The 27,624-nt window shown below is 36.5% G+C and overlaps 1 protein-coding gene across 2 annotated transcripts in view; it reads right to left on the reverse strand.

Moving 5' to 3' along the window:
* Window positions 1–27,624, reverse strand: part of LOC134751784 (uncharacterized) — a 42,782-nt gene that overhangs the window by 7,635 nt on the left and 7,523 nt on the right. Inside the window, exon 1 of one of the 2 annotated variants that reach the window (XM_063687274.1) lies at window positions 23,113–23,383. The exons of the other annotated variant lie outside the window; for it this stretch is intronic. Within the exon in view, the coding sequence (XP_063543344.1) occupies window positions 23,113–23,119 (7 nt within the window). The 5' untranslated portion in view covers window positions 23,120–23,383. Of the gene's footprint in view, window positions 1–23,112; window positions 23,384–27,624 lie in introns of those variants that run through there. 2 annotated transcript variants of the gene reach the window in all.

The following is a 27,624-nucleotide window of genomic DNA, read 5'->3' on the forward strand; positions in this document are numbered from 1 at the left end:
CCATGTTCTTTTACTGATATGCGTTAAAATTGTTAAATAACAAACGAAACCGTCAACGCCATCTATACGACAGTAGGCCAAAGCTAGTAGCGCCCTCTGAACGAGAATCAAATTTTCTTGATTTTCGAGGCACGTTTTTTCCTTAGACTGTATCCATCTATTACGGAGTTATATCTATCTTTGATATAACATAATTATTGTATCACTAACATAGGTTAAACATTTTAGTAATAAGCTACTGATACATTATGGAAATTTATATTCCGAAATAAATGATTATTTGGGGCATTTTCTATGAAAAGGGACCTTATTGTCGATAATGTCGATGGCGCTTACGCTTGTATTTATATCGGAGCATCGTTAATGATGGCGTAAGTGCCATCGACAATAAGGTCCCTTTTTATAGAAAACACCATATTTAATTTAATTTTAATTTATAGCTAATTCAGGCCAGTAACGTGTTTATGAATAACGCCATTCGTTTCTACACGGGCAAAGTCGCGGGTGTAAGTTAGTGATTAAATTATGTGACCGTTACGCAGGTGTGTACGCAGCGTTCGCATAACTACTGTAATTATTTGTCTACGATAACGATAAATGATAAATCCCTGTCAGCTGTTCAGTGACGAACCAACCGTCATATTCATATAGATACCATAGAGTAACTTATACTAGAGCGGTACTGTCATAGTAAATTTTGTAACCCCAGTAAATTCACTGCCATCTGTCGACACACTTTAAAACTAAAAATAAATATTTATAAAAATACAATAAAATGTATTTAAATATGGATGAATGATTTTTTTTATTTGCATTAATTATTTTTATGATTTTGACCCATGTTCTTTCACTGATATGCGTTAAAATTGTTAAACAACAAACGAAACCGTCAACGCCATCTATACGACAGTAGGCCAAAGCTAGTAGCGCCCTCTGGTCGAGAATCAAATTTTCTTGATTTTCGAGGCACGTTTTTTCCTTAGACTGTATCCACCTATTACGGAGTTATATCTATCTTTGTAGATACTAACAGCAACAGTCTAAATGTGGTCTAAATCAAACCACGCTATCAATAATTAAATAAAATTTTTACGACATTCTTACACAAATCAATGGTGCAATTATTTACGTACCAACCCTAAATTTGCTTGCTTGCTTGCTCTGAATAATATTTTTATTTAATTTAAAATCATTTGTTTAAAATATTGAATTATGATTCGAAATACTTTCGTATGCGCATGTCAAAAAATTGGCCATATAAATAGCAATCGTGACAACTTCATGTTTTAGTTGAATATACATAATATGTGCCATTTTCAACCAAAAGGGTACTTATTGTCGCTTGTCAGTAAGGCGCTATTTCCATATAGCTTCAATTAGAAATCAACCTTATCGACAAGCGACAATGTGGTACCTTTTGGTTGAAAACGTCACATATGTATATTATATATATGGAGCAGATCTGCTCCTAAGCATACGAAAGGTAAAGTATTAGTACAATTTAATATCTTTTTGGCAGACGCAAACCAACGCAAACGTAGTACTCGTATAGATAATTTATATAATTTGAGGATTTTTACTTGTTTTTTAGGGTTCCGTACCCATAGGGTAAAAACGGGACCCTATTACTAAGACTCCGCTGTCCGTCTTTCTGTCACCAGGCTTTATCTCATTAACCGTGACAGCTACACAGTTAAAATTTCACAGATGATGTATTTCTGTTGCCGCTATAACAACAAATACTAAAAACAGAATAATATAAATATTTAAATGGGGCTCCCATACAACAAACGTGATTTTTTTGCTGTTTTTTTATTATTATTTTTACAGCGACTAATATAAGTATTTATAATTCTCGAAAACCGCGTTACAAACGCTGTATGTATTACTAAACACATCCCACATAGAAACCTTGATCGTATCTTCACAACACCCACAAACCCCAAGTATGTTCCTAACTGTACTATTGCCCAATGAGTTTATAGTGACATTCCACGGGTAAAGGTACCTTATTGCGGTCGGCGCTTACGCTGTTATTAACGACGCTCCAACAAACGTAAGCGACAACCGCCATAAGGTACCTTTACTCGTGGAAAGTCACATAATTTCACAACACCCACAAAACCGTAAACGCCATCTATACGACAGTTGGCCAAAGCTAGTAGCGCTCTGAACAAGAATCAAATTTTCTTGATTTTCGAGGCACGTTTTTTCCTTATACTGTATCCATCTATTACGGAGTTATATCTATCTTTGGTTAGAAGTTAGAAAATAGTTATTTGTTATACAAGGGTGCAAAGTTGTATTTTACCCGCGAGTGTGGAATTGAAACACGAGCACGCGAAAGGATTCTATAGTTGAACCACGAGCGAAGCGAGTGGTTCTAAAATAGAATCCTGAGCGTAGCAAGTGTTTCAACACACGAGAAGTAAAATACATTTGCACCCATGTGTAACACAAAACTTTTCCTCTCACTATAGCGAGGAAAGTGCAACATCCACAGGCGTTAGATCATCTTCATCACTGGAATCACTTATTTTGTACGATATTATAACAGAAAACACTGGAAATTCTGATTTTTGCGTGAGTCGGTGAGAATTGTTTTTAAGTAAAAAATTTGTTGACAATGCTGTTTACAATTAAATAGTAATAATGTGCCTTGATGTAATTTCTTTACTAAACCTAATTTATCTTGTATAGATTAAGTTTTTATTTTTATATAATACTTTAAGCTATATGTATCACCTAGTATTAGCACAATGTCAAAACTTCAGCGTAGGAAAATGTTAATTAAAAATTGGAATTGTCTCAACTGACTCCACAAGACAGGCCTAGCCTAGTGTGGAGACCATAGGTTAATAAATCAATGTATAATTTTTTGGTAAATAAACTATTTTTTTATTTTTTTTAATGTTGACATTTCTGTTCTGACCTGACGTATGAAATGTCAACGATGCGTTTTGAAATTGCATCGACTCAACTTGTGCGTTCAGAATTATATTTAACATCATTATAAAAAATCTAACGTTTCTTATGGAATTTTAATAAAGCTAAATTTGGTATTTTTTATTAGATTCTCAAACCATTTATTTAAGAGCCAACAGGAGTGGTCATTTCTCCATACAAACGTACTCGACTGTTTCCTCCGTGGTTTTTGAAGCTAGAGGAATGATTTTTTCAACACAGATTAATATTGTCAATATCTGTGTCGGTGTGTTTTGCTTTTTTTGATATTTTTGTTTTTTAAGGCGCTAGAGCCCTTCAAACATGGCCAAAAATGGCCTCACTGACTATGCCGCAATGAGAGGCGTGGTATTCAAAACTGATATCAATTAGCCAAAAAATCAAAACAGTCCGACACAGACAATTTCATAATCATTTAGATTTCCAAATTTGGTTACGATTGGTTAAGTTTTGGAGGAGGAAACAGTCGAGTACAAAACCTCGATTTTTGAGATTTTTACGCAGGATTTTTCGCCTAAGCTGCAGTTGTCCTTATCGTATTAATTTTAGGGGCGGGGTCAAGTTTCTAAATACGTACACAGACAGAAAAGTGATGGGCAATAGTCGACATTGAATGTCGATAATCTAGTGATGTGATAAGATCGATAAACCATAACAAAGTCGCGATTTGCCTCTTAGTAGGCGAAGTAAGTAAAGTGAGTATGCACTTTGGCCTCAGGGGATATCGTTTAATACTATTTATTATTCCTTGGTTCATACAAAGCTGAGCTGACGCACTAGCTACGAGATTAAGTCCTGGCTACCCCCCAAAAAGTAAGGGGAAAAGTCGGCTTCTGCGGTCCAGTTTGCCTCTATTTCTACCTATCTGTTGATCATGATCTATGAGATCAAATTTGGTATACATTTTGTGTAAATTAGGGACGAATAATTTATTTTAGAAATAATAGTTTCACATTTTCATACATAAATATATGAACGAAACATTAAAATAAAATAAATATTTAAATGTCGCTCCCAAACAACAAACGTGATTTTTTTGCCGTTTTTTGCGTAATGGTACGAAACCCTTCGTGCGCGCGTCCGACTCGCACTTGGCCGTTTTTTGTTAATAGCTTTTGAACTTTTTTTATGTGGGAATAAATTAACGCTTCGAATACATTTTTCTAGACATCATTCCGAATCCAATGAGGTATCATACGTATTTTTAGGAATTAGTATATCTATTAGTGGCAGCCGTACAAGCCCAATTTCAATGAAAAACCGCAAATCGATGTACAGGTTAGCCGTTTGGCACACGCATACTAAGAGGTCAAAACAAAATTTTTGACCCACAGTTCCTAAAAAATCCCCTTTTTTTTGTAAATTAAAACAAATAGAATTTTCAAAACATACCAAGTTTGGGGTCAAGTTAAAGGGTTAAAGAGGTATTTCCCGTTGGATATATGGATATTACGTATCATTGTATGATTAATATGTACCGTATCTGCAGTACAGTTCCATAAGTCTCGTAAGATAGGTATTGAAGTAGATTGTGTCACTTTGTATTGAAAAAAAAAAAAAACTAAATAAAATTATTTTTAAAATTGCTTTTTTGGGGTTCGATATGAGGATATCACGTATCATTTGTGGTATATTGTACAAAAAAATCAGCCATATCGTAACTGGAGGAGCCCAAACTTGGTATGTTTTGAAAATTCTTTTTGTTTCAATTTAAGAAAAACCGGCTAAGTGCGAGTCGGACTCGCGTTCCAAGGGTTCTGTACATTACAAAATTTAAACAATGTATTATATGAAACGTGAGTGAAATGTCTTTAAAAAACCCGTAGGGGTCGGATCAAAAACTAAGTAATTAAGTCCGACTCACGCTTGACTGCAATTTCCAATAGGTTTTCCTGTAATCTTTTGGTAAAGATCTATTTTGTGTATTTTTTTTAAATTTTAGACCCAGTAGTTTCGGAGATAAAGGGCGGGAATGGTCATTTTTTGCCTATTTTCTTGAATAACCTCTAAATTGTTTATCCTAAATTATAAAAAAAAATGTATTAGAGATTCTCACAATGAGCTCTTTCATTTGATATATAACACGATATAGTTTGAAATACTTTATTTTTAATTTTCTCATTTACCCCCCAAAAGTGGCCCCCATGTTTAAAATTCATTTGTTTACGTTACATGTCCGTCTTTGGGTCACAAACTTACATATGTATACCAAATTTCAACTTAATTGGTCCAGTAGTTTCGGAGAAAATAGGCTGTGACAGACGGACACACAGACAGACAGACGCACGATCCTATAAGGGTTCCGTTTTTCCTTTTGAGGTATGGAACCCTAAAACTGGCTAAAATGTAATGATGTGGTATATTTTCAGAATCGCTTCAAAAAGCCCTTTCGTATGATAGATAAGAGAAGATTACGATAGGTTTGAAAAAAAAATTATATAAAAAAAAGGTTTCAGCACTCCCTCCTAAGGGAATTTTTTTTAGGAACTGCGGGTCAAAAATTTTGTTTTGACCTCTAGTATACGTGTACCAAACGGGTAACCTATATACATCGATTTGCGGTTTTTTTATGCGAACAGCTTACACTATATTTTTCACCACCTTGAACGTTTTGTAGACTACACTATTGTCCCAAATTGGGGTTTCATATTTATTCCGACCAGAATTAGCTCTTCAAACATTTTTATCAAAATCTAACACATAAATAAAAAACGGACAATTAATAAAACTGTATAATTACATCAAAGTAAGAAATATCACATGTCACATGTTTCTTTGTTATGATATTTTATCTAACCTGAGGCTATTTTTTTCTATTCCACGTAGCCGGAGAGCGGCAAATTTGTTTTTAATCACACTTGCTCGAAAAGATTTTATTCTATGCAGGTGTACTGAAGGGAAAAGGCCTTATTGTTCCCGCGGGAGTTATAGCTTTCTTTTTTAAGCTATAACTTTTAGGTATGTCACTAATTCATACGAACCAAGTAAGTTATAAGTAAAATACTTTGTTTAAAGTCAAGGTATAAGGGAGTTTTACTTTTAAAATACTCACGACTGTAATTTAATATTTTTGTTTATATTTAAAAATATTTAATTGGATTAATTTAACAGCCGTTATCTTGTATGTTTTTATACAACAATGTTTTCTTGTATGTCCATGTTATGTTATGTTTTTTTACTCTTCTGTACCTCGAAATGTTAATTAGATTGCAGGTTGTAGAAGGATATTAAATTCAGTTACTTAAAATCAAGGAGTTAACCACAATAACAGGGAATAAGCAAACGCTTAGTGGTGGTAGCGAGCGAACGAGTTATAATCGAAGAATAAAGTAAGAAAAGAACTGGGTGGTGTGTGGCGTGGTATGTGGTATGCATAGCTATAGCGTAGCGGGCCGGCCAGCGGAGGCCGGCGAGGAGCGCAAAATGCGTGCGCGTCTGTGTGCGTGCACCACACACACTGGGATAGTCCCTAGCTACGCGGTACCGCCCCCGTCAGAGCGACGGCGATATTCAACTTGAAATCTCAAAATTGAACCCGGGCTCACCTCCTGTTGGCTCTTAAATATCGAACGAACCATTATTATGAGCGTTTTACGTTTTGTTATCTGTCAAGCTACTTAAACACGCTCCATTCAAGGTCAAATTACTTTCCCCACTAGTGGATAAAATGCGTTTTTCCCCGCTTGTTTTAAAGGATAAAAGACGGCTTTCCGAGCTAGTGAGGGGAAAAAATGTTTTAATACGTAGAAATGTTGCCTGTATTTTAATTGTGGTAATGTCATTCTTAATATCAAATTTCTAAGAAAATATCACGTTTATAATGACAGTTACTTTAATTTTGTATCAAGCAGAAATTTAAATGTTAATATATTTTTTCCTTTTTAGGATTCCGTACCCAAAGGATAAAAACGGGACCCTATTACTAAGACTCTGCTGTCCGTCTGTCTGTCACCAACTCACCAGGCTGTATCTCATACCGTGATAGCTAGACAGTTGAAATTTACACAAATGATGTATTTCTGTTGCCGCTATAACAACAAATACTAAAAAGTACGGAACCCTCGGTGCGCGAACCCGACTCGCACTTGGTCGGTTTTTTATTGTGAGACGTACCACATTATTACAATCTATAAATTGTAAATACAGATGCAGAATTGGTAACGCATTGGACCGGCAATCCAAGGATGTGGGTTCCAATCCCACGTTGGCCAGAGTTGATCATCTTGATTTTTTCATTGCGATTGACATCTGTATTTACAATTTATAAATTAGAAACAATTCGGTTACCTCGTTCAACACTCTGTTGAGTTAGTCCAGTTATTTGACTATACAATGTACAATAGTGTATTTTATTTACCTGCCCGTCTGTACATTGTTCAGATAATGTTATTATAAACAGAACTGCCAGTTAGCGTAATATGAGCTGATTGATCTTACGGCGGGTCGTATTTGGAACAAACGTGAATAGAACTGCAACAAAGCTACTTTAAACCGCTATGCTACGTTGGCAGTTAAAAACAACCATGCTGTGCATTAGAAAATCAACCACATAATTATAATTTTCTTTCTAGAAACCTACGAAAGGCATGTAACATGGAGAAAATTTTTTTTTGGTGACATATTAAATATCAATATACCTACATATGATAAAAACTTTTATAAATTCACACTTGTTGACCTTACAGTTCTTCATAGCGTCTTATTTTCGATTTCGATCTCGAGGCATGAAACTTCCATGTTCCTAATATGACATTCCGTGTAAAATAGGACCTTATATTAGGACGAATGGCGTTTACGTTAATCATCTTCCTCGCGTTGTCCCGGCATTTTTGTCACGGCTCATGTGAGCCTGGGGTCCGCTTGGCAACTAATCCCAAGAATTGGCGTAGGCACTAGTTTTTACGAAAGCGACTGCCATCTGACCTTCCAACCCAGAGGGGAAACTAGGCCTTGTTGGGATTAGTCCGGTTTCCTCACGATGTTTTCCTTCACCGAAAAGCGACTGGTAAATATCAAATGATATTTCGTACATAAGTTCCGAAAAACTCATTGGTACGAGCCGGGGTTTGAACCCGCGACCTCCGGATTACAAGTCGCACGCTCTTACCGCTAGGCCACCAGCGCTTCTGGCATGGCGTTTACGTTAATATTTATCCCTAATACAAATGCGACGCTTTATGACGTAACCGGCATGAGCTCCCTTTTTATCATGGGAAACACACAGTTAATTAACATTATTTATTTTTGTGATAAGTGTTATTTTAAAGTTTTAAACGTCAGACTTCTATGAAATTATGACGTTTAATACGATCGACCGAACAAACCACCGCTTAATACGATCTCGTTTGTTTTCATACATCATTTGTTTCATTTGTTTTCTTTCCCGCTTGGGATGCTTCAGAATCTTCTTAAGCGTTACCATATACGTATAATCGACATACATACGGGCGAGTGATAACAAATTGAGATCAAATTGACAGATTCATTAACGGTATCAATATCAAGTGCGAATCGGCCTACGGGAAGTAGAAACTTTATTCATCAACTGTATGTTCATGTTCACACTTCATAAGAAATGAGTCATAACAACGTAACTTCACTACCGTCGCGCACAGATGGCGTTTACGACTGAAGTGCGTTAGGGGAGCGTTCAAATATTACGTAACGCAATTTGCGTGTGGTGTTGGTTGGAACAAGGCGTTACGTAACAATGTTTTTTTAATAAAATAAAATATATACATACATAATCACGACTATTTCCCGGAGGGGTAGGCAGAGACCACGGATTTCCACTTACCACCACTACGATCCTGACATATTGTGACTTTTAGGTAAACATGGTTACTTGGGTTGGGTGTTACGTAACTTTTAGGTAGGGGGAGAGGGGGGTCAAAAATCTTCGAAAATTGCGTTACGTAATATGAAACGCCCCCTTATCTACTTGTTATAGTAACACCCAAATATCGTATCTCCACAAGTCCACACTGCCATTTTGTTTGGATAAGTATTTAATTTTTTTTTTCAACCATTGTCGCCACACAGTTAACTGGCCTTTAAGGATTTGCCACACTGGATGCGTTCTGCGGGCAGCGGTCACAGCATTGACAGCAACCTTTGAAGTTGAAGTTTGACCTGACCGCTGCCCGCAGAACGCATCCAGTGTGCAATTTATTTTAATAATAATATAACTGTTGCTATTAGTAACCTGTATAGTTCACACATATACGTTCTGCAGTTCTGGTTAGCCTGAGACTTCGCGCCTGCGCTCGCACAGCGGAAGAATCTTAGACCTGTACCGCTGGCTATATTTTGACCCCTAGGTTATAAAAATATTAAAGTCAATTCTGTTTTCGCTTATGAATACTTTGTTAACATGTAAATCTTACATTTTGTTTTGTGTCATATATATAATTTGCTTTTCTAGTAATTTGTTATTTTGTGGTAATTATTTTTTATTTTGAATTATCTTGGAGAAAAAAATATTCGAGAGAAAACATGTAACTGTGTTGCATTTAGGATAGTGTTTTTAGTGTGAAAACATAGTTTGTGTCAATTACGTCCACTGCAATCTGATACTATGTCATAATATTCTAAATGACACAAAAAAAAATTAGAGTTAAAAAAAATTACTTAGGTCGAATTAAATCGTTTAAATAGGTCGATTAAATGATTTTGTGTCTTATTAAGGCATAGCTTCATAAGATATTTGATGATTTTGTTGTAACAGGCTGTCACCGCTACAAAAGAATATTAAAGATATTAGAGTTTACATCTTATTAATTTGAAATGCGGGATAAATAAGATGTATGAATTTGTGTCACTTGCATCCACTGCTTAAACAAATATTACAAAAATATTATTTGCGTTCAAACGAAGCTAGCGGGCGGTCTGAATGGGCAACGGAGGCCGTGCAGGGTGGGGCCGCGGCGTGACCTTGCCGTACGCAACGCATGTTTACTTCGCCTGTGCGCCAAATTAACGCAACTTATTCAAAGAAGTTACGCAACCAACACAACAACAAGCAACAAGCAAGCAAAGAATGCGTCGAATTATCTTTTACCTATTTAAAACTCATAGATATTGTACAATGTCACCATTATGCAAAAGAACTGTAAGTACATGTTTGATTTGCGAGCGAGCTGGCAACATTGCGCAGGGAAATCTTAAAAATATCGCGTTTACGTGAACGCCACATACATTTGTGACAGTGATAGGGAAAAGGTACCACTAAAGTAAAATTTGGTTATTAATACCGTGACTTTCTTTCATTCTTTGATAAAAAAAATTGCTATTTATGCAACAAGTGCGGAAATCATCTTTACGCACGTGTATCATACAATGTTTTACTATGCATTGTGCGAGTAAATAAAAAAACATGTCATGGCAAATAAGTTTAATTATTAAAAGGAGTGTTTTAAATCGACACGAGTTGCGAATTACCTATTCGCACGTGTATCGTACGTTTTACAGTACATATGGCCCTTTAAACTTTCGACATATGCACGGTAAGTGCTCTTTTCCGCACTAGTGCGAGAAAGTAGCACCATATGTACTGTAAAAAAAATTGAAAACAAAAAGCACTAGTGCGGAAAAGCAGTACTTTCCGCACGATATGGCTCCGTAGGAAACGCACTTTTCGAGCACATGCATTGTAAAAAAATATATAGGACTGTATCTCCTAAACCATGCGTCGTAGCGCAAAAATAATAAAATTTTCGTTCCCCTTTATGTAACCCAAAAGTAATACATGAAAAATACAATGAAAAAAAAAAGAAACAAAATCTTTATAGGGCTGTATTAGCTGTATCTCCTATATCGTGCATCGTAGCGCAAAAATAATCAAATTTTCGCTCCCCTTTAAGAAGCCCCTAATTAAGATTTAAAAACGCAAAAAAGAAAAAAAAGGAAAAAATCTTTATAGGGCTGCATCTCCTAAACCGTGCATCGTAGCACAAAAATAATCAAATTTTCGTTCCCCTTAAGAAACCCTTAATTAAAACTTAAAAAAAAAAACAGGAAAAAAACTTTATAGAGCTATTATAGCTATATATATAGATATAATATCTCCTAAACCGTGCGTGGTGGCGCAAAAATAATAAAAATTTCGCTCCCCTTTATGAAGCCCCAAAGTAATATACTAAAAACACAATGAAAAAAAAGAAAAAAATAACAAAAATACTTTATAGGGCTGTATCTCCTACACCGTGCATCGTAGCGCAAAAATAATTAAAAAAATCCCTTTAAGAAACCCCTAATTAAGATTGAAAAACGCAAAAAAGAAAAAGAGGAAAAAAAATCATTTTAGGGCTGTATCTCCTAAACCGTGCGTCGTAGCGCAAAAATAATAAAATTTTCGTTCCCCTTTACGGAACCCCAAAGTAATATACAAAAAACACAATGAAAAAAAAAAAACAAAAAAAACTTTATAGGGCTGTATCTCCTAAACCGTCGTAGCGCAAAAATAATCAAATTTTCGTTCCCCTTTGTGGAACCCCAAACTAATATAAAAAAAACACAATGAAAAAAAAACAAAAAAAAAACTTTATAGGGCTGCATCTCCTAAATCGTGCATCGTAGCGCAAAAATAATCAATTTTTCGTTCCCCTTTAAGGATCCCTTAATTAATACTTAAAAAAAAACAAAAAAAACAGGAAAAAATCTTTATAGGGCTGTATCTCCTAAACCATGCGTCGTAGCGCAAAAATAATAATTTTCGTTCCCCTTTATGCAACCCATAATTTATATTTAAAAAAAAAACGCAAAATTTAAAAAAAAAAACATTATAGGGCTGTATCTCTTAAACCATGCGTCGTAGCGCAAAAATAATTTAAAAAACCCCTTTAAGAAACCCGTAATTAATACTTAAAAAAAAAAACAAAAAAAAACCAGGAAAAAAAACTTTATAGAGCTGTATCTCCTAAACCGTGCCTGGTACCGCAAAAACAATAAAATTTTCGTTCCCCTTTATGCAACCCATAATTTATATTTAAAAAAACGCAAAATTAAAAAAAAAAATCTTTATAGGGCTGTATCTCCTAAACCATGTGTCGTAGCGCAAAAATAATAAAATTTTCGTTCCCTTTTATGAAATCCCAAAGTATTATACAAAAAACACAATGTAAAAAAGAAAAAAAGAAAAAAAAACAATAAAAAAATCATTATAGGGCTGTATCTCTTAAACCATGCGTCGTAGCGCAAAAATAATTTAAAAAACCCCTTTAAGAAACCCGTAATTAATACTAAAAAAAAAACAAAAAAAAACAGGAAAAAAAACTTTATAGAGCTGTATCTCCTAAACCGTGCGTGGTACCGCAAAAACAATAAAATTTTCGTTCCCCTTTATGCAACCCATAATTTATATTTAAAAAACCGCAAAATTTAAAAAAAAAATCTTTATAGGGCTGTATCTCCTAAACCGTGCGTCGTAGCGCAAAAATAATAAAATTTTCGTTCCCTTTTATGAAACCTCAAAGTAATAACAAAAAACGCAATGACAAAAAAAAGAAAAAAAAACAACAAAAAAAACTTTAGGGATGTATCTCCTAAACCGTGCATGGTAGCGAAAAATAATCAAATTTTCGTTCCCCTTAAGAAGCCCTTAATTAAGATTTAAAAACGTAAAAAAGAAAAAGAAAAAATCTATATAGGGCTGTATCTCCTAAACCGTGCGTCGTAGCGCAAAAATAATCAACTTTTCGGTCCCCTTTATGTAACCATTAATTTATACAAAAAAAAAAACGCAAAAAAAAGTTTTTTTTATAGGGCTTGATCTCCTAAACCATGCGTCGTAGCGCAAAAATAATTAAATTTTCGTTCCCCTTTATGAAACCCCAAAGTAATATACAAAAAACACAATGTAAAAAAGAAAAAAAGAAAAAAACAATAAAAAAAACTTTATAGGGCTGTATCTCCTTAACCGTGCGTCGTAGCGCAAAAATAATCAAATTTTCTTTCCTCTTTATTCAACCCTTAATTTATATTAAAAAAAACGCTTTCACTAAACTGCTGTAACTCGGAAACTTAGAATCCACAAAGGGGACTTTACTAAATTATGAGTATGACACATATTAAAGCCTGACCAGTAATATATGATCATTGTCAAGAGGGCGCTGTTCATTCTCATGTATAGGGTGACAGTTCAGTATAGTATGAAAAAATATTGTATTTAATGAACATCATCATCAATGTAATTAATGTTGCTTGCCACGCTTAAACATAACAAAAATCACAATAAATTGCGTCTTAAAATAAACTTAAAAAGTCTACTAAAAATCGAAACAAAAGTAATTTTTAAGTCGCTGATGTGACATTCTCAATCAAAAGGTAGGTACTACTTTGTCGTTTACCATAAAGACGAAATTTGATTATATCTTTATACAAATAACCTGTCAGAGTGTACGCGCGTGGATATGGCTAGGTTCAGCTCGTAGCCTCTTGGAGCGGGTTCAGCAGCAATAATGTAGACGACGCCTTTCGTTTTAAATACTTTAATTACAAACTAGTACAATTTGTACAGAAATCAGAACAGGTATAAGTATATATAAAAAGGCACGTATGCGTGCATCTGGTAATGCGGTGAATAGCGAATGCCTTGAGTAGGTGGGGATCGGCGCCTCCGTAGCAACGTCCTGGACCAATCACAGGGGCTTTAGATGTCATGATATCGGCGCTGATTGGCTGCCGATGATGCGATCTCGTACGGTAGGCTGCGTAAGTTGCATTGGGTACGGTCTCCCACATAAGTTGCATTAACATACTCCCGGCCTTGGAAACTGGTGGTTTACAAAATGTGAAGAATAGGTCGGAGATGTAGCTAACAGTCTGGCTGAAGAAGCGGACACAGTTTCGAGAAAGCGCGTCTCACAGTTCCTCCTGAAGGCATCTTTACGTCGGCCACTCTCGAGACGCCGTCCTTGCCTGGATACGTTTTGACGATGCGGCCTAAACTCCATTTTAGCGGGGGAGTATTGTCTTCCTTTATGACGACAAGCGTGTTTTCTTTAAGGTCGTCAGACTGGAACCTCCATTTTGATCGGGCTTGTAACTCCGTCACGTACTCTCGCGACCAACGACTCCAGAAATGCTGACGAAGCTGTTCGACTCTCTGGTAATGCGTTAACCGATGCTCAGGAACGTCGCTCAGGCTAGCGCACACAGGTGCAGTTAGCGGACGACCAATCAAGAAATGCCCTGGGCTAAGCGGTAAAAAATCGTTGGGGTCGGATGACATAGGAGTAAGTGGTCTAGAATTAAGCAAGGCCTCAATTTCGGTCAAGGTCGTGCCTAATTGCTCAAATGTCAAATGTGCGTTGCCTACAACGCGTCGCAAGTGGTATTTACAACTTTTAATACCTGCCTCGTACATCCCACCGAAATGACTTGCATATGGCGGGTTCATGCGAAATTTAATTTTCTGAGATACGGCGTATTCTTGTATATCGCCAGATATACTTGAAAGAAATTTTTCAAAATCGTTCATTAGTCCGACAAAGTTTTTTCCATTATCGCTTATTATTTCAACGGGTTTACCCCTACGCGATATAAAACGCTTTAATGCTAACAAGTAACCATCAGACGTGAGGTCACCGACCAGTTCTAAATGAATAGCGCGCGTTACTAAACATACGAATAAACAAATATATGATTTTATTAATTTCGCACCCCTTCCTTTGCGATTCAAAATAAGCACTGGACCGCCATAATCTACGCCGCAGTATATGAACGGATACCCTGGTTCCAAGCGTTCGCGAGGCAGATTGCCCATGATAGGTGTCAATGTTTGACCTTGCATCCGTTTGCACGTGACACAATCATGAACGATCTTCCGTGCTAAGTTTCTAGCTCCTACTGGCCACCAGGTTTCCTTTATAGTAAACAACAACAGCTGTGGCGCCGCGTGTAACAGTCGCTTATGTTCGAAACGAAATAATAGCACGGCTAAATAATGTTTACACGAAATTAAAATAGGGTGTTTTTTCTCGTAACTAAACTGGCTAGCATTATCTAAACGGCCGCCTACTCTTAATACGTTGGTATTGTCTAGAAACAAATTTAATTTAGTAAGGCTTGCACCGTGTTTATTTGTTAACAGCTGTTTACGTGATAAGCAATTATGCACATCTCGGTATGACTCATACTGCGCCAGCCTAGCCAGCAACAGAACGGATTCATTCAACTCGTCTACACTTAATGACCCAGTTTTTTTTCTAAGTTTATTGCGCGCATTATAAATAAACCGCAAAACATAGGCCGCGGTACGCTGTAAACGATTAAATTGAGAAAATCTATGGAAAGGAAAACATCCCTCATTATCACGCTTAGGTACACAAAAAAGTGTAACATTCGCCTTTAGCTCGGGTAAATCGTCATTGTTATTATTTTGTAAGTCAGAGTTAGGCTCGAAATTTATATCGTGAAGGAATTCTGGGCCTTGTTCCCAAAATGTAGAAGACCACAACGAATTTAACGGCCGAGATCGGGAAATCAAGTCAGCGGGGTTATTTTCGCTTCTGACGTGATACCAGGGATGATTTTGGGTTAAATCGTGTATTTCGGTGACCCTATTTTGTACAAACGTTTTAAGTAAGTTAGGTGGCGTGCGTAACCAACATAACACAATTGTGGAATCGGACCAAAATACAACTTTGTTTAACCGACTGCGAAGTGAGCTATCTATTTTTGCATACAGTCGTGCCCCTACTAGAGCCGCACATAATTCCAATTTTGGCAGGGTCACCGGTTTTATTGGGGTCACTTTCCCCTTTGCGCATAATAACCTGACTGTGACGCTGTTATCATTATCAATAGCGCGAACATATGCGCACGCTCCATACGCGGTTATAGAACTATCACAAAAAATATGCAACTCTAAATGTTTAGGATTGTCACTTGATACGTAACGCGGAATGCGAATTGATTTTAAATTCGAAAGATCAGCGACAAATCGTGTCCATGCCTTTGCGATGTCGTTTGGGACCGGGGTGTCCCAATCGGCCTTTAACATCCACAACCTCTGTAAAAGTACCTTTGCGATCATAATAGTCGGGCTAAGCAAGCCGAGAGGGTCGTATACTTGAGACGAAACCGATAAGATAATGCGCTTTGTTATCGGCTTAGAATTTATTTCAAATCTAGTGTTATAAAACAATTCATCAGAACGGTTATACCATCCTAACCCTAATGTTTTATTTTGTACGTTTTCACCTAATGATAACTCTTTGGACGAGTCCATCGATTCGGTAAATTCATCAAAATCGAAATTAAAAATCCATTTACGCAATGGAAAGCAACCCGATTGCAAGACCTTGTCGACCTTTGAACAAATTTGTTTTAATTTATCCTGGCTAGGGTTGCCACAAATAAGGTCATCAACGTAAAAATCATCATTAATTACGCTGGCTATTTCAGGGTCATCACACTCTAGCGCTAACTGCTTAAGGCACCTACAACTTAAAAACGGGGCGGAATTCGTGCCATAAGTCACAGTTTTTAATTTATATACTTGTAGGGGGTCAGACGGATTTTCCCGCCAAAGAATTAATTGCAAGTCGCGTTGCTTCTCGTCGACCAGTACTTGGCGGTACATTTTTTCGATATCCGCACACGCCACGTACTTGTTTTCCCTAAAGCGCAATAGTATGGATAGCAAATCACCCTGTATCGCGGGGCCTACAAATTGCAAATCATTAAGTGAATATCCCGACGTAGAAGCACAGCTGCAGTCGAACACGACCCTTAAGCGTGTAGTTTTGGCGTGTTCACGAAACACGCCATGATGTGGCGTAAAGTAGTGTGGCGTACCATACGAATCTACTGGCGCCATGTGACCTAAGTCGCAATATTCCTTAATAAAGTCGCTATACATTTTTTTATAATTCGGATAACGTTCTAACCGTCTCTCTAGTGCGAGGAATCTATGTTCGGCTTGTTTGCGCGTATCGCCTAAAATCTCAGGTGACTGTTTGAACGGAATGCATACACAGAACCTACCGTCGTCAAGCCGTTTTGTGGTTTGCATGAACAAATCCTCACAAATACGTTCATCCTCACTGCGCGATTCGTTAACCCGTTGACTTATCGGCGCGTCTTCGAGTTCCCAAAATTTACGTAACTGCTCGTCTATGGAACCTTGCTTGTCTATAGTTTGCATAAAATTACATACAACGTTAGTGCTCGTTGTATTTTTGCGCGTATTATATGAATTGCATGTACGCCCGGATACGAACCAGCCAAAATACGAATTTTGCATCACCGCTCCGTTACCTAGGCGAATAATACCTTCTTGAACCACGTCCCAATATCTATCTGCCCCTATTATTAGGTCTATCGGTTTTTTTTCATAAAATTTGGGATCCGCGAGTACGATTCCGTCCGGTATAACGAATTGTTCTTTGCGCATATTAAGGTATGGCCGCGGGGGGGTTACGCGTGGTAATACTAAACACTTAATGCGCGTAGAATAAGTGCTAGTTAAGGATTTAATGCCAATTTCACAAAAATGCGTGTCCTGTGAGACTGGCACCTCCCCGACGCCATATAAGCTTCGTGTGGACTGTATAACGCGCGTATTTAATTTATCGCATAATGATTCAGATATAATGCACCGTTCGCTTCCATTGTCGAGAAGCGCGCATGCCTTCGTAATTTTACCTAAATCATCGACTATTTCAATGATAGCGGTTGTCAACAAAACCGGTTCATCGAAATCATCGAATGATGCCTGTGCGCATTGGACATCTAACTTAGACACCTGACCGTTGTCAATGTGTGCGTGATTCGTTATAGAATAATTGCTAGATTTAGCAGTGGAAGTATGGGGCTCATTAGGTTTATTTTGGCTCGCATTCGACGTGCCGGAGCAACTATTTGTACTGATAGCATTAACTTCATCGCGATGAATAACTGAGTTATGTTTTTTGTCGCATTTCCTACAAGGCCCATACCTACACACATCAGCTGTATGACCAGTTCGCAGACAGTTTTCACAAAGGTTTTTATCGTGTACTAATTGCAATCGATCCTGCATTTTCAAATCCAGAAACGCCTGGCATGAATATAAAGGATGCTTCTCACTGCACATCGGACATAATTTAAATTGTTTTTTGAAAGGTGTTTTCACTTGCGGTTTTTCCGTCACGACATTGCAGTGCAACTTTGGTGTATAATTACTGTTAGTATACTTTTTAGTGTCCTGCGAATTGGCCTTACTGTGCGTTACGATTAAAGTTTCAAGCATGTCTGCCCTGCCTCTTAAAAATGTTAGTAAATCGTCAATAGTTAATTTTGACTCAGTTGAATCTGCCGACAAAGAACCTTTGTGCTGCTCCCACTCTCGTTCTGTGGTGGAATCTAATTTAGAAACGATCATATAAATAAGTAATGTGTCCCACGAGTCTACACGCTCCTTTAGGGCTTTGAGAGCGCGTATATTTTTTAACACGTTATCTATTAGTTTCCTTAGCAACACCGGTGATTCCTTTTGCAGCGTTTGCATTGAAAATAAGGCCTTTACATGATTATGAACAAGTAAGCGGCTATTATTATATCTATTCAATAACAACTCCCATGCGATATTGTAATTGTCGGTTGAAAATTCAAGTGAGTCTATAACTAATTGCGCGCTTCCTGTAAGTGACGATTTGAGATAGTGAAATTTTTGAATGTCTGAAATTTCTCGCGAGCTGTGTACTAATGACGAAAATGTATCTCGAAAGGCAATCCAGTGCTCATGTGAACCGTCAAAGCTAGGCAACGAAATGGTAGGTAATTTAACCGATTTTAATGCAATCGCCGATTTTTGGGTATCGATTTTAACCTCGTCCTTTACCAAACTTTCAGCATGGGCCAATATACTATAATACTCGGCTTCAAACTCGTCTCGCGCGTCGAGTTGAGCGTCCAAATCTGTTTCGGGAAGTGCATCTTCGATTTGTGACTGAATAAAATTAAATTCGGTATATAAACCCGTAGCGCCTTGTGTACGGAGCCTAACTTCGGCCATTTGATTAATGGATAAACCTTGGTCGAACGTTTCTATATATTTAATGAATTTTGTGAGTCTACCTTTAACAGAACCTCTCTTTTTAATAAGATCTTTTAACACCTTATCTTCCGCCATGTCGGTAGGATGTAAGAAGCGAGGTACTTACAGTTATCCGGATTAGGTACTTATCGCTCCCTGCAACTGCCAACGATGCAGCTGCCGGCCTGGCGACCTTTGCGTGTAGGCAGATCACAAAGACGGCACGTTACAACCACTGGAATTTAAATATGAACACGTTTATCACAACTGAAATGAGACAGGGCCGCTATTCTTGATTGGTTCGCCTTACCAAAGCACTGAGTAGCTGCCGATGGCTATCTTTGCCGATTGCGTTACTCTTGCCAAGTATCCTTTGTAGCCACGTCGCTGGTTGCATCCGAGGTCGAAGGTCCAAACTTTATGTACGCGCGTGGATATGGCTAGGTTCAGCTCGTAGCCTCTTGGAGCGGGTTCAGCAGCAATAATGTCGACGACGCCTTTCGTTTTAAATACTTTAATTACAAACTAGTACATTTTGTACAGAAATCAGAAAAGGTATAAGTATATATAAAAAGGCACGTATGCGTGCATCTGGTAATGCGGTGAATAGCGAATGCCTTGAGTAGGTGGGGATCGGCTCCTCCGTAGCAACGTCCTGGACCAATCACAGGGGCTTTAGATGTCATGATATCGGCGCTGATTGGCTGCCGATGATGCGATCTCGTACGGTAGGCTGCGTAAGTTGCATTGGGTACGGTCTCCCACATAAGTTGCATTAACACAGAGAAAGTGGTACCTTTTGATTAGGAACGTCACAAATGTTGGTCAGTATGAGGAGTGCAGCCTACAGTTTATTTTTAATTATATTTATATACCTACTACGGTAAGATTGATAAGACAATGTAATTATGCCTCCGAATGAAATAAATACACTGTATCGCAAAACTAAGTGGCGAGACAGCTCATAATGCCATCTCTTTCACTCTTGGTTGGTCTTAACAAGGGTAAAGGAGATAGTATTAAGATCTCAGTCGCCAGCTGATATTGCGGCAAGTATAATAAGCACCCCACCCGCGTAGGTACCCTTCCCCGCGCACGCCCTTCTTGCTCAATTGAGTTTTATTTTGCCAGATAGTAAAAAAACCGTGGATCAAAATGACCCAAATTATGAAAGATGTCTCAATGTGGTATTATAATATTGTAGACGTAAACTTAATAATATGATTTTTTTTTTGTGGCAGATACAGGGTGTTAATTAGAAAAAAATTTTTTTTAAATAAAAGCGGTGGATGAATTTGACACAGATTTGTTTGAATAACATATAACAATGTTCTGTAAAGTACAACACTTCACTTACCGACTCTAATATTTTTTTAGGCGTTTTAGGATCAATATTAGGTATTTATTAAATGCCATTATACCCGTGGATGAAAATGACACAAAATGCGTGTGTACGTCGGAAGCCACTTTGCCTTTACAGGGAAACAAAGAATTTCGTCTCTAATATTTTTTTTACAGAATGCTGATTGAAAAAAGAAATACCTAAATTTCTACCTAAGCAAATACCTAGGATGACACAAAATATTATTTTTAGGTTTAGTATATGGTCTGGAAACTATATATAAAAAATAAGCAACATTAATATTCTTATAACCTCAGAAGTTATTGGTACAGGTCTACTGTGCATGGTAACCTAATATAATGTGCACGCGTACTTACTTATGTAAGTCGCTGCGGCCAAAATAAATGTCTCCCTACCCACATACTGCATATTTTGAGTGTAAATTTGTCTATTTTGCAAAAACTTAATTTTGCACGTAATATCATATAATATAACAAATAAAAGTGTACTCGTCAAGATAATTAATTATTAGTATAAGTACTCATGTAAGTGAATTGTAATATTCTTATGAGTAATAAAATTATTTAAACCTATATTAAGTAAATAGATCAAAAAATCAATTAATTAAATACCTAGTTAACAAACTACAATGTTTATTAAACCATGATTGTTCGCGTTTCCTTAAAGAGAAATGGAGGCGTGCGGACCGCGCGGTACATTGGCAGTACCAGTACATTGAGCCTTCAAGGTTAAACCATATTAAACCGTGCCTAGCTGTATGTACCAGACTCGTCGACATAATTAAGTGACTTTTAAATACCCTTATTACAACGGTAAAGGGTGTATAATAGTCAGATAATTGTGTTGCTGGCAGATTTTAATATAAGGTAACATTTAATTTAGTCATCTTAATACCAAAATTGGCAATTTTTTTAAGATTCTCGTATTAATTACATTACTAACTGCAGTAGAATCCGGCTATAACGACGCCCAAGGGACCGCTGATATTACGTCATAGGTACTTTACTAACCGGACGACGTACTAAACAAACTGCCAATTTTAATATTTTTTTAAAATAAAATAGGTATAGTTTGTCAAAGGACTGTCTCATTTCAAACATAGACAGAGAGAATCATCTTTGTCTTACACTAGTACTAGCATCCAAAAGAAAAGGATGAGTGAGTATAGATTTTTTTGTTCTTATTTACTGCCAATTTGGTTTGACCAGCTATATTTACATTATTTTGTATTTATTAATATTTATGCGACTATCAAAGAGAAAAAAAAACATTTCAATTAAAATATTTATTTACGTTGTATTATATACTACCTATTCCTAAATTTTGAAGGATTTTACATTTAATACCCTTTCTATTTTCTAATAACTCACATATTATGTGTGTATATATATATATATATATATATATATTTGACCTTATTACTATGTATGATACACATTACACATACATACTGCATTCTTAATTGGGCCGAAACTTATCTTGTTGTTGTTTTTATTTTATGTTTTTGTCAGATTTCGCTAAAATGAGAATTCTCTATACAATGTAAACGCAATGAATAGAATAATTTTATTATTAACATTAATTATAATAATAAAATTATTCCATTTTATTGAAACGTGTAATTTTCTATTTTTTTTTCTTAAATGCCACAGTAAAAGCAAACAATAACGTGCAAAAACGTTCTTGAGAATTGAGAAATCAATAATTATTTTCAATTCTGAGTTTGAATATTATTATTGCAATACAATTAAAAATAAACAACAGGTATATTTAAAATTATGTCGTCACACTGCAAGACGCAAAATAACAACATATTTTATTCTATATCTCAAAAATACGCAGTTGCCATTAAATATAATTGCAATAATATCGGACACCTCGCATGAATGACTAATTTTTCAAAAAAAAAATATATATACTTATATGTCTTTTTTACTACTGAATAAAGATTTTTTGTATTTGTATTTAAATATAAAAAAAACTGACATTGTGTGTTAATATTTTTCAGAGGGTGGCAAATAGTAGCTAATCAAAAATGTAGGTAGTATCCCGATATGAGCTTTAAAGCGACTTACTGCTTTTTAGCCTTAAAAAATGTTGTATAAACCAAATGCGACCTCCGCGGAGGTCGAAGAGCGAATGGGACTCCATAGTCCATACGACAGTCCTAAGTTGAAAAGCCGTAAGTTTGTATAAAAATTGAATGTACATATGGCCTTTTTGACTTAGCACGGTAGCTTACCGGTTGAAAACAACTGTTTATTTCTAAATTACCAGCCGATAATTGTGTAAAAACATATTAGGTTCTGACTTCTGAGTTATCTAAAGAGGTATTTTATTATCTGAGACGCAGGTAGGTAATCAATTCTAATTAAAGACAATATTTTTATCGACATAAGAGACTATAGAATTCTAGTTGTTATTGCTATGATTTATGAAGTATTCATTTGGAAATTTTCAATACGAATGTAAATTTTAAATTCTCTATTATATTTTTTTCTATTTTAAAACAGTGACTTACAAACAGACACTTATTACTCTTATTAGTTGTGTTCAAAACAACGTAACAAAGAAAATGCTATACCTAATAAAACTAATTTCTATGTAGAAAACGTTATTCATATTTTATATTATGTACTCTAATACTCTATTGACCGCATTACCTACTCAGCAAATATCATTAAAACACAACAACTAATTAACTAATTCTATTTTTACAAGTAACGCAAAGACAATAACATTTAATTATAACTAGTTTACGTACCAGCCATTTCGACGACGAATAACTACTGAAAATACGAATGATCACTGCATATTTTTAGTTCCAGCAAACAAAAGACATTTAGCAGAAATAATTATTTAAAAACCAGTTTGACACTGTATTTATCGGTTTTAATCACGTCACTAGCGCATGGACACTGGCCACAGAAAAAAAAAAGAAATATTGTTTATGACGCAAAATTCAATTACATTATATTAAATTTAAACATGGAACGCTTGCGTTCGGTTTTCCGCTCTGCAACGGGCACTCGATAAAGATTCTCTTTTCAAATAGTTCGACTGAGAACTGCTTGCGTATTCCCATAGCTGACGTGAGCACAGTTCTTAGCTATTCCAGTGTAACATGTACCCGAATAACTAAGCGTAGTCAAGAGCGAACTTATACTGGTTTGCTCGAGCCATCAGCTCGCCTATGTACAAAATGCAAATGGAGTAAAACCTCTGAGACCGACTCAAACTAGTCTTGCCGTGGCAGCGCCAATGAGAGGTTTCGCCGCGGACAGATGTGCTACAAATACAATAAAACCACTATCTAGCATTCTAAAAGCAGTAATTATGACTATAAATGGTAATGGCTCTGCGGCGTGTTCAGATTTGAAACAGGCGAATTCACACTAATGAGCGCAGAGTACGTTAAAGTTACATTAGGTAGGTATTACAATAGAAAAAGGCCCAAGAAATCTTATCTTTGACGATTGTGAGCTCTATTTATAAAATATAACGTTCCTATACTTAGCTTTAATACAGATAAATACTTTGAAGCTACGTATCGCATAAACAAATATTATTCGAAGACAGATAAGAAGGTTAACCTACGATTTTTGTGCGGGGACTAGCTTTTTTAGGGTTTCGAACCCAAAGGGTAAAAACGGGACCCTTTTACTAAGGCTCCACTGTCCGTTTGACTGTCACCAAGGCTGTATATGTATCTCATGAACCGTGATAGCTAGACAGTTGATATTTTCACAGATGACGTATTTCTGTTGCCGCTATAACAACAAACACTAAAAACAGAATAAAATAAATATTTAAGTGGGGCTCCCATACAACAAACGTGATTTTTTTGCCGTCTTTTGCGTAATGGTACGGAACCCTTAGTGCGCGAGCCCGACTTGCACTTGGCCGGTTTTATATTTAATTAATAAATTTCGGTTATTCCGAAAGTGGCCGAGTCGAGAGCTCTGCAGAAAGCGGAGGAAAAGGTTTTATTTGAAATATTATATTTATAAAGTTTTCCAATAAAACAGTTTCAATAACATAATGAAACTAATGTACACGTGTTTCTCGTTAAAACAAAATCGATAGAGCGTTTTCCGGGAAAATGCTCCGGACCTGTGCCGAAGTTACGCCCCAATTCGAACAATGCTTATAAGATGTCACAGCGATACGATACCGATCTGTCAGTGTCAAAAGTGACGTTTTTGGTTGAAGAAATGTCACTCTCGACACTAACATGAAATTTGAAACTAATTAAAATGTCACAGTGACATCTTATTAGCATTGTTCGAATTGGGCCGTTAAGAGTCCCCGGCAAGCTCGGCCGAATTTCACCTTCCCATACAAACGGAGTTTCGTTCTCATTTTAAAACTACGTGTTGGATTGTAATGAAACTTTGCACATACAATGACATTAGGTATATCTAGATTTGTAGTTAGATTATATGTATAGCTCTAGTATATAAAATAAAACAAACGAAATAGAGCAAAAACAAGTTTTGTATGAATAACTCAAATTCGCTGTATTTTTTTAACTATTGTATCTGAAGCTACATAAACTAATTACAGACATAGATTTGCCTTATCCTATTGTAAGTACAAAGTTTCAGAGCAATCTAGCTAGTCGTTTTAAAATGAGAGCGTAACTACGTTTGTATGGAGAAGCGAGCTTGCCGCGCAGGGACTCTTTTAAGTCTCCGCGAGAAATCACTTTATTTAGGTATGTCTTTGTTAATTCTTCGTTCTTGCTGAATATCATATTAATAATAATACAATTTCAGCCTATGTAGGTCCCACTGCTGGGCACAGGCCTCCTCTCATGCGCGAGAGGGCTTGGGCTATAGTCCCCACTCCCCACGCTAGCCCAATGCGGATTGTTCACCTACACCTTTGAATTTCTTCGCATATGTATGTGTTTCCTCACGATGTTTTCGTTCATCGAAAAGCCACTGATAAATGTCAAATGATATTTCGCATATTATAATGGTACCTAGGCTACGTACGACTTGCAATCCGGAGGTCGCGGTTTCAAACCCCGGCTCATACCAACGAGTTTTTCGGAACTTATGTACGAAATATCATTTGATATTTAGCAGTCGCTTTTCGGTGAAGGAAAACATCGTGAGGAAACTGGACTAATCCCAATAAGGCCTAGACCCTTTGGGTGGGTTGGAAGGGTGGCAGTCGATTTCGTAAAAACTGGTGCCTACGTCAATTCTTGGGATTAGTTGCCAAGCGGACCCCAAGCTCCCATGAGCCGTGGCAAAATGCCGGGACAACGCGAGGAAGATGATGAATGGTTTCTATAGCTTTTAGATGGCGAACGCGAGTCAATAATCTCGCAATTCTCGCACTTACAAAATATTACTTCTTCATTTTCTCCATATTTAACGCCTTATGGCCTTATGGGATAAAAATATGTATTTGTGGTGAATGCATTCAGGCTTTCGATTCGTGGGAATCTAAAACAACGCTCAATATTTTGACCCCCAACACGGTGTAAATAACAAGTTTATTTTATATTTAATTAGAAATGCTACCATACCGACACTCATTAGAACTAGAAATACTTAGATTACGTAGTACAATCCACGTCACAGCGATAAGCAACCTAAATACGTTTACTCGACTGTAGGAAGTATCTAGTATATTTTTGTCCCTTCATTCATAACATCTCCTTGCAATCGGAGCTCTGTGTTAAACTGGTTCGTGTAGTCATCGTTGTCACTTTTAATTATTCATTCGTAAACCTTATTGCAAGTACATAGGGTATATTATTGGCTAGTCAAGTGTTGCTTGTAATATAAAGGTGGGTGAGTTTGTTGAAGAGCAAGGCTTATGTGGAACCGGGTCACGACTGCATCGTGTTACGCTGGTTAATTCATTTGAGTGAAAACTTGACGATTTTGGGTTTTACTACTCATTTTAGACTAATGCTTTTCACGTCTCTGGCGTTACAAAACGGAGTTACCAAGAAATCACGTTCTTAATAATTATTACTATTAGTCTAAATTGATATAAAGTAATACATATATTATTTATAAGCGAAATTTTCAATTGATGGAAAATATCGTGGAGAGATTAGTGTTGGTCTAAAAGTTGATTCGCCTATGTAAGATTTAACAATTCATATGAAATTCTGTATTTGTACATTGTGCCAATATTAATTGAGTATTGAGTATGAAATGCGACCTTTATTAGTGGCGTAACTAAGGAGGGAGGGGGGGGGGGGCACAGAGGGGCAAGTGGCCGCCAAAATGGGCAAAAGGCAGCAGCAGGGAAACTTTTGTCAGTCGTCAGGGGGCGCTAATTTGGGGACTGCCCCGGGCGCCATATGCCATATCCTCTAGCTACATACATGTAAAATCCCGACCAACTTATTATTTTGGGTGTAGTAAATATCGGCAAAACTTAAAAAAAAAACTCGTATCTTGTTCTGTCAATCAAAAGAAAAATGTGGTATCTAATAGTCTGTATCTTTAGTTGTTGCTGTATCGGTAGTTAAATAAATGTAAACAATGTGTTTTTAGCTTTTCGGGTATTTGAAACATTTATCGTTAACCAACCAAATAGAAAACTGCCCGGATCGGTTCCTTTATCTCGCTTTAACCTATTTCATTTAATCGTGTAATATTTTCATCTAATACCCTCAAATGGCTAAATATTCGATTTCGTTTTAGGTTCTTTACTAGGGCGAAGTAATAGCAAATATTACAAAACTAAATTACTATTGATTAATCAAATCATTTCGATTTGTTAGCGTCATTAGTTAAGTCTAAATTAAGCGTTTTTGAATAAAGCATCTTCTATTCTATTCTATTCTTATTAACAAAATAGCACGATTATAGCAGCTTCGTTGTTACATAATAATCTTGTAAGTAGTAAAAATTCTGTAAGTTTTGGCACATCGAGTTAAATTAATTGACCTAAAGAATTTTCTTGCTCAATAAAATACCTAATTGTGGTTTGTTTACGTTCTTTTAAATACCTAAAGGATAAAGATACAGACTATATGTATGGGATGCATCCGAGTTACTGCCTTTCAACTTTGAGTCGCAGCTCAGTGTAAGATACGAGATTTTTTTCAAAGTGCCGATATGTATTTACATATTCACTTTAAAAAAATTGTTAGAAATGTTTACTTAATAAATCTTAAAATAATCAATTGCCTAAAATTTTTTTTTTTTTTGTGTTAGCTATATTTGAAACTACAGCTTACGCAGCGTAGTACGTAGGCGAACAACACGCGAACGCGAAGCGTTGCGTTGCGTCGCGGGGT

The sequence above is a fragment of the Cydia strobilella genome, chromosome 23, assembly GCF_947568885.1.
Source record: "Cydia strobilella chromosome 23, ilCydStro3.1, whole genome shotgun sequence".
NCBI classification, from domain to species: domain Eukaryota; kingdom Metazoa; phylum Arthropoda; class Insecta; order Lepidoptera; family Tortricidae; genus Cydia; species Cydia strobilella.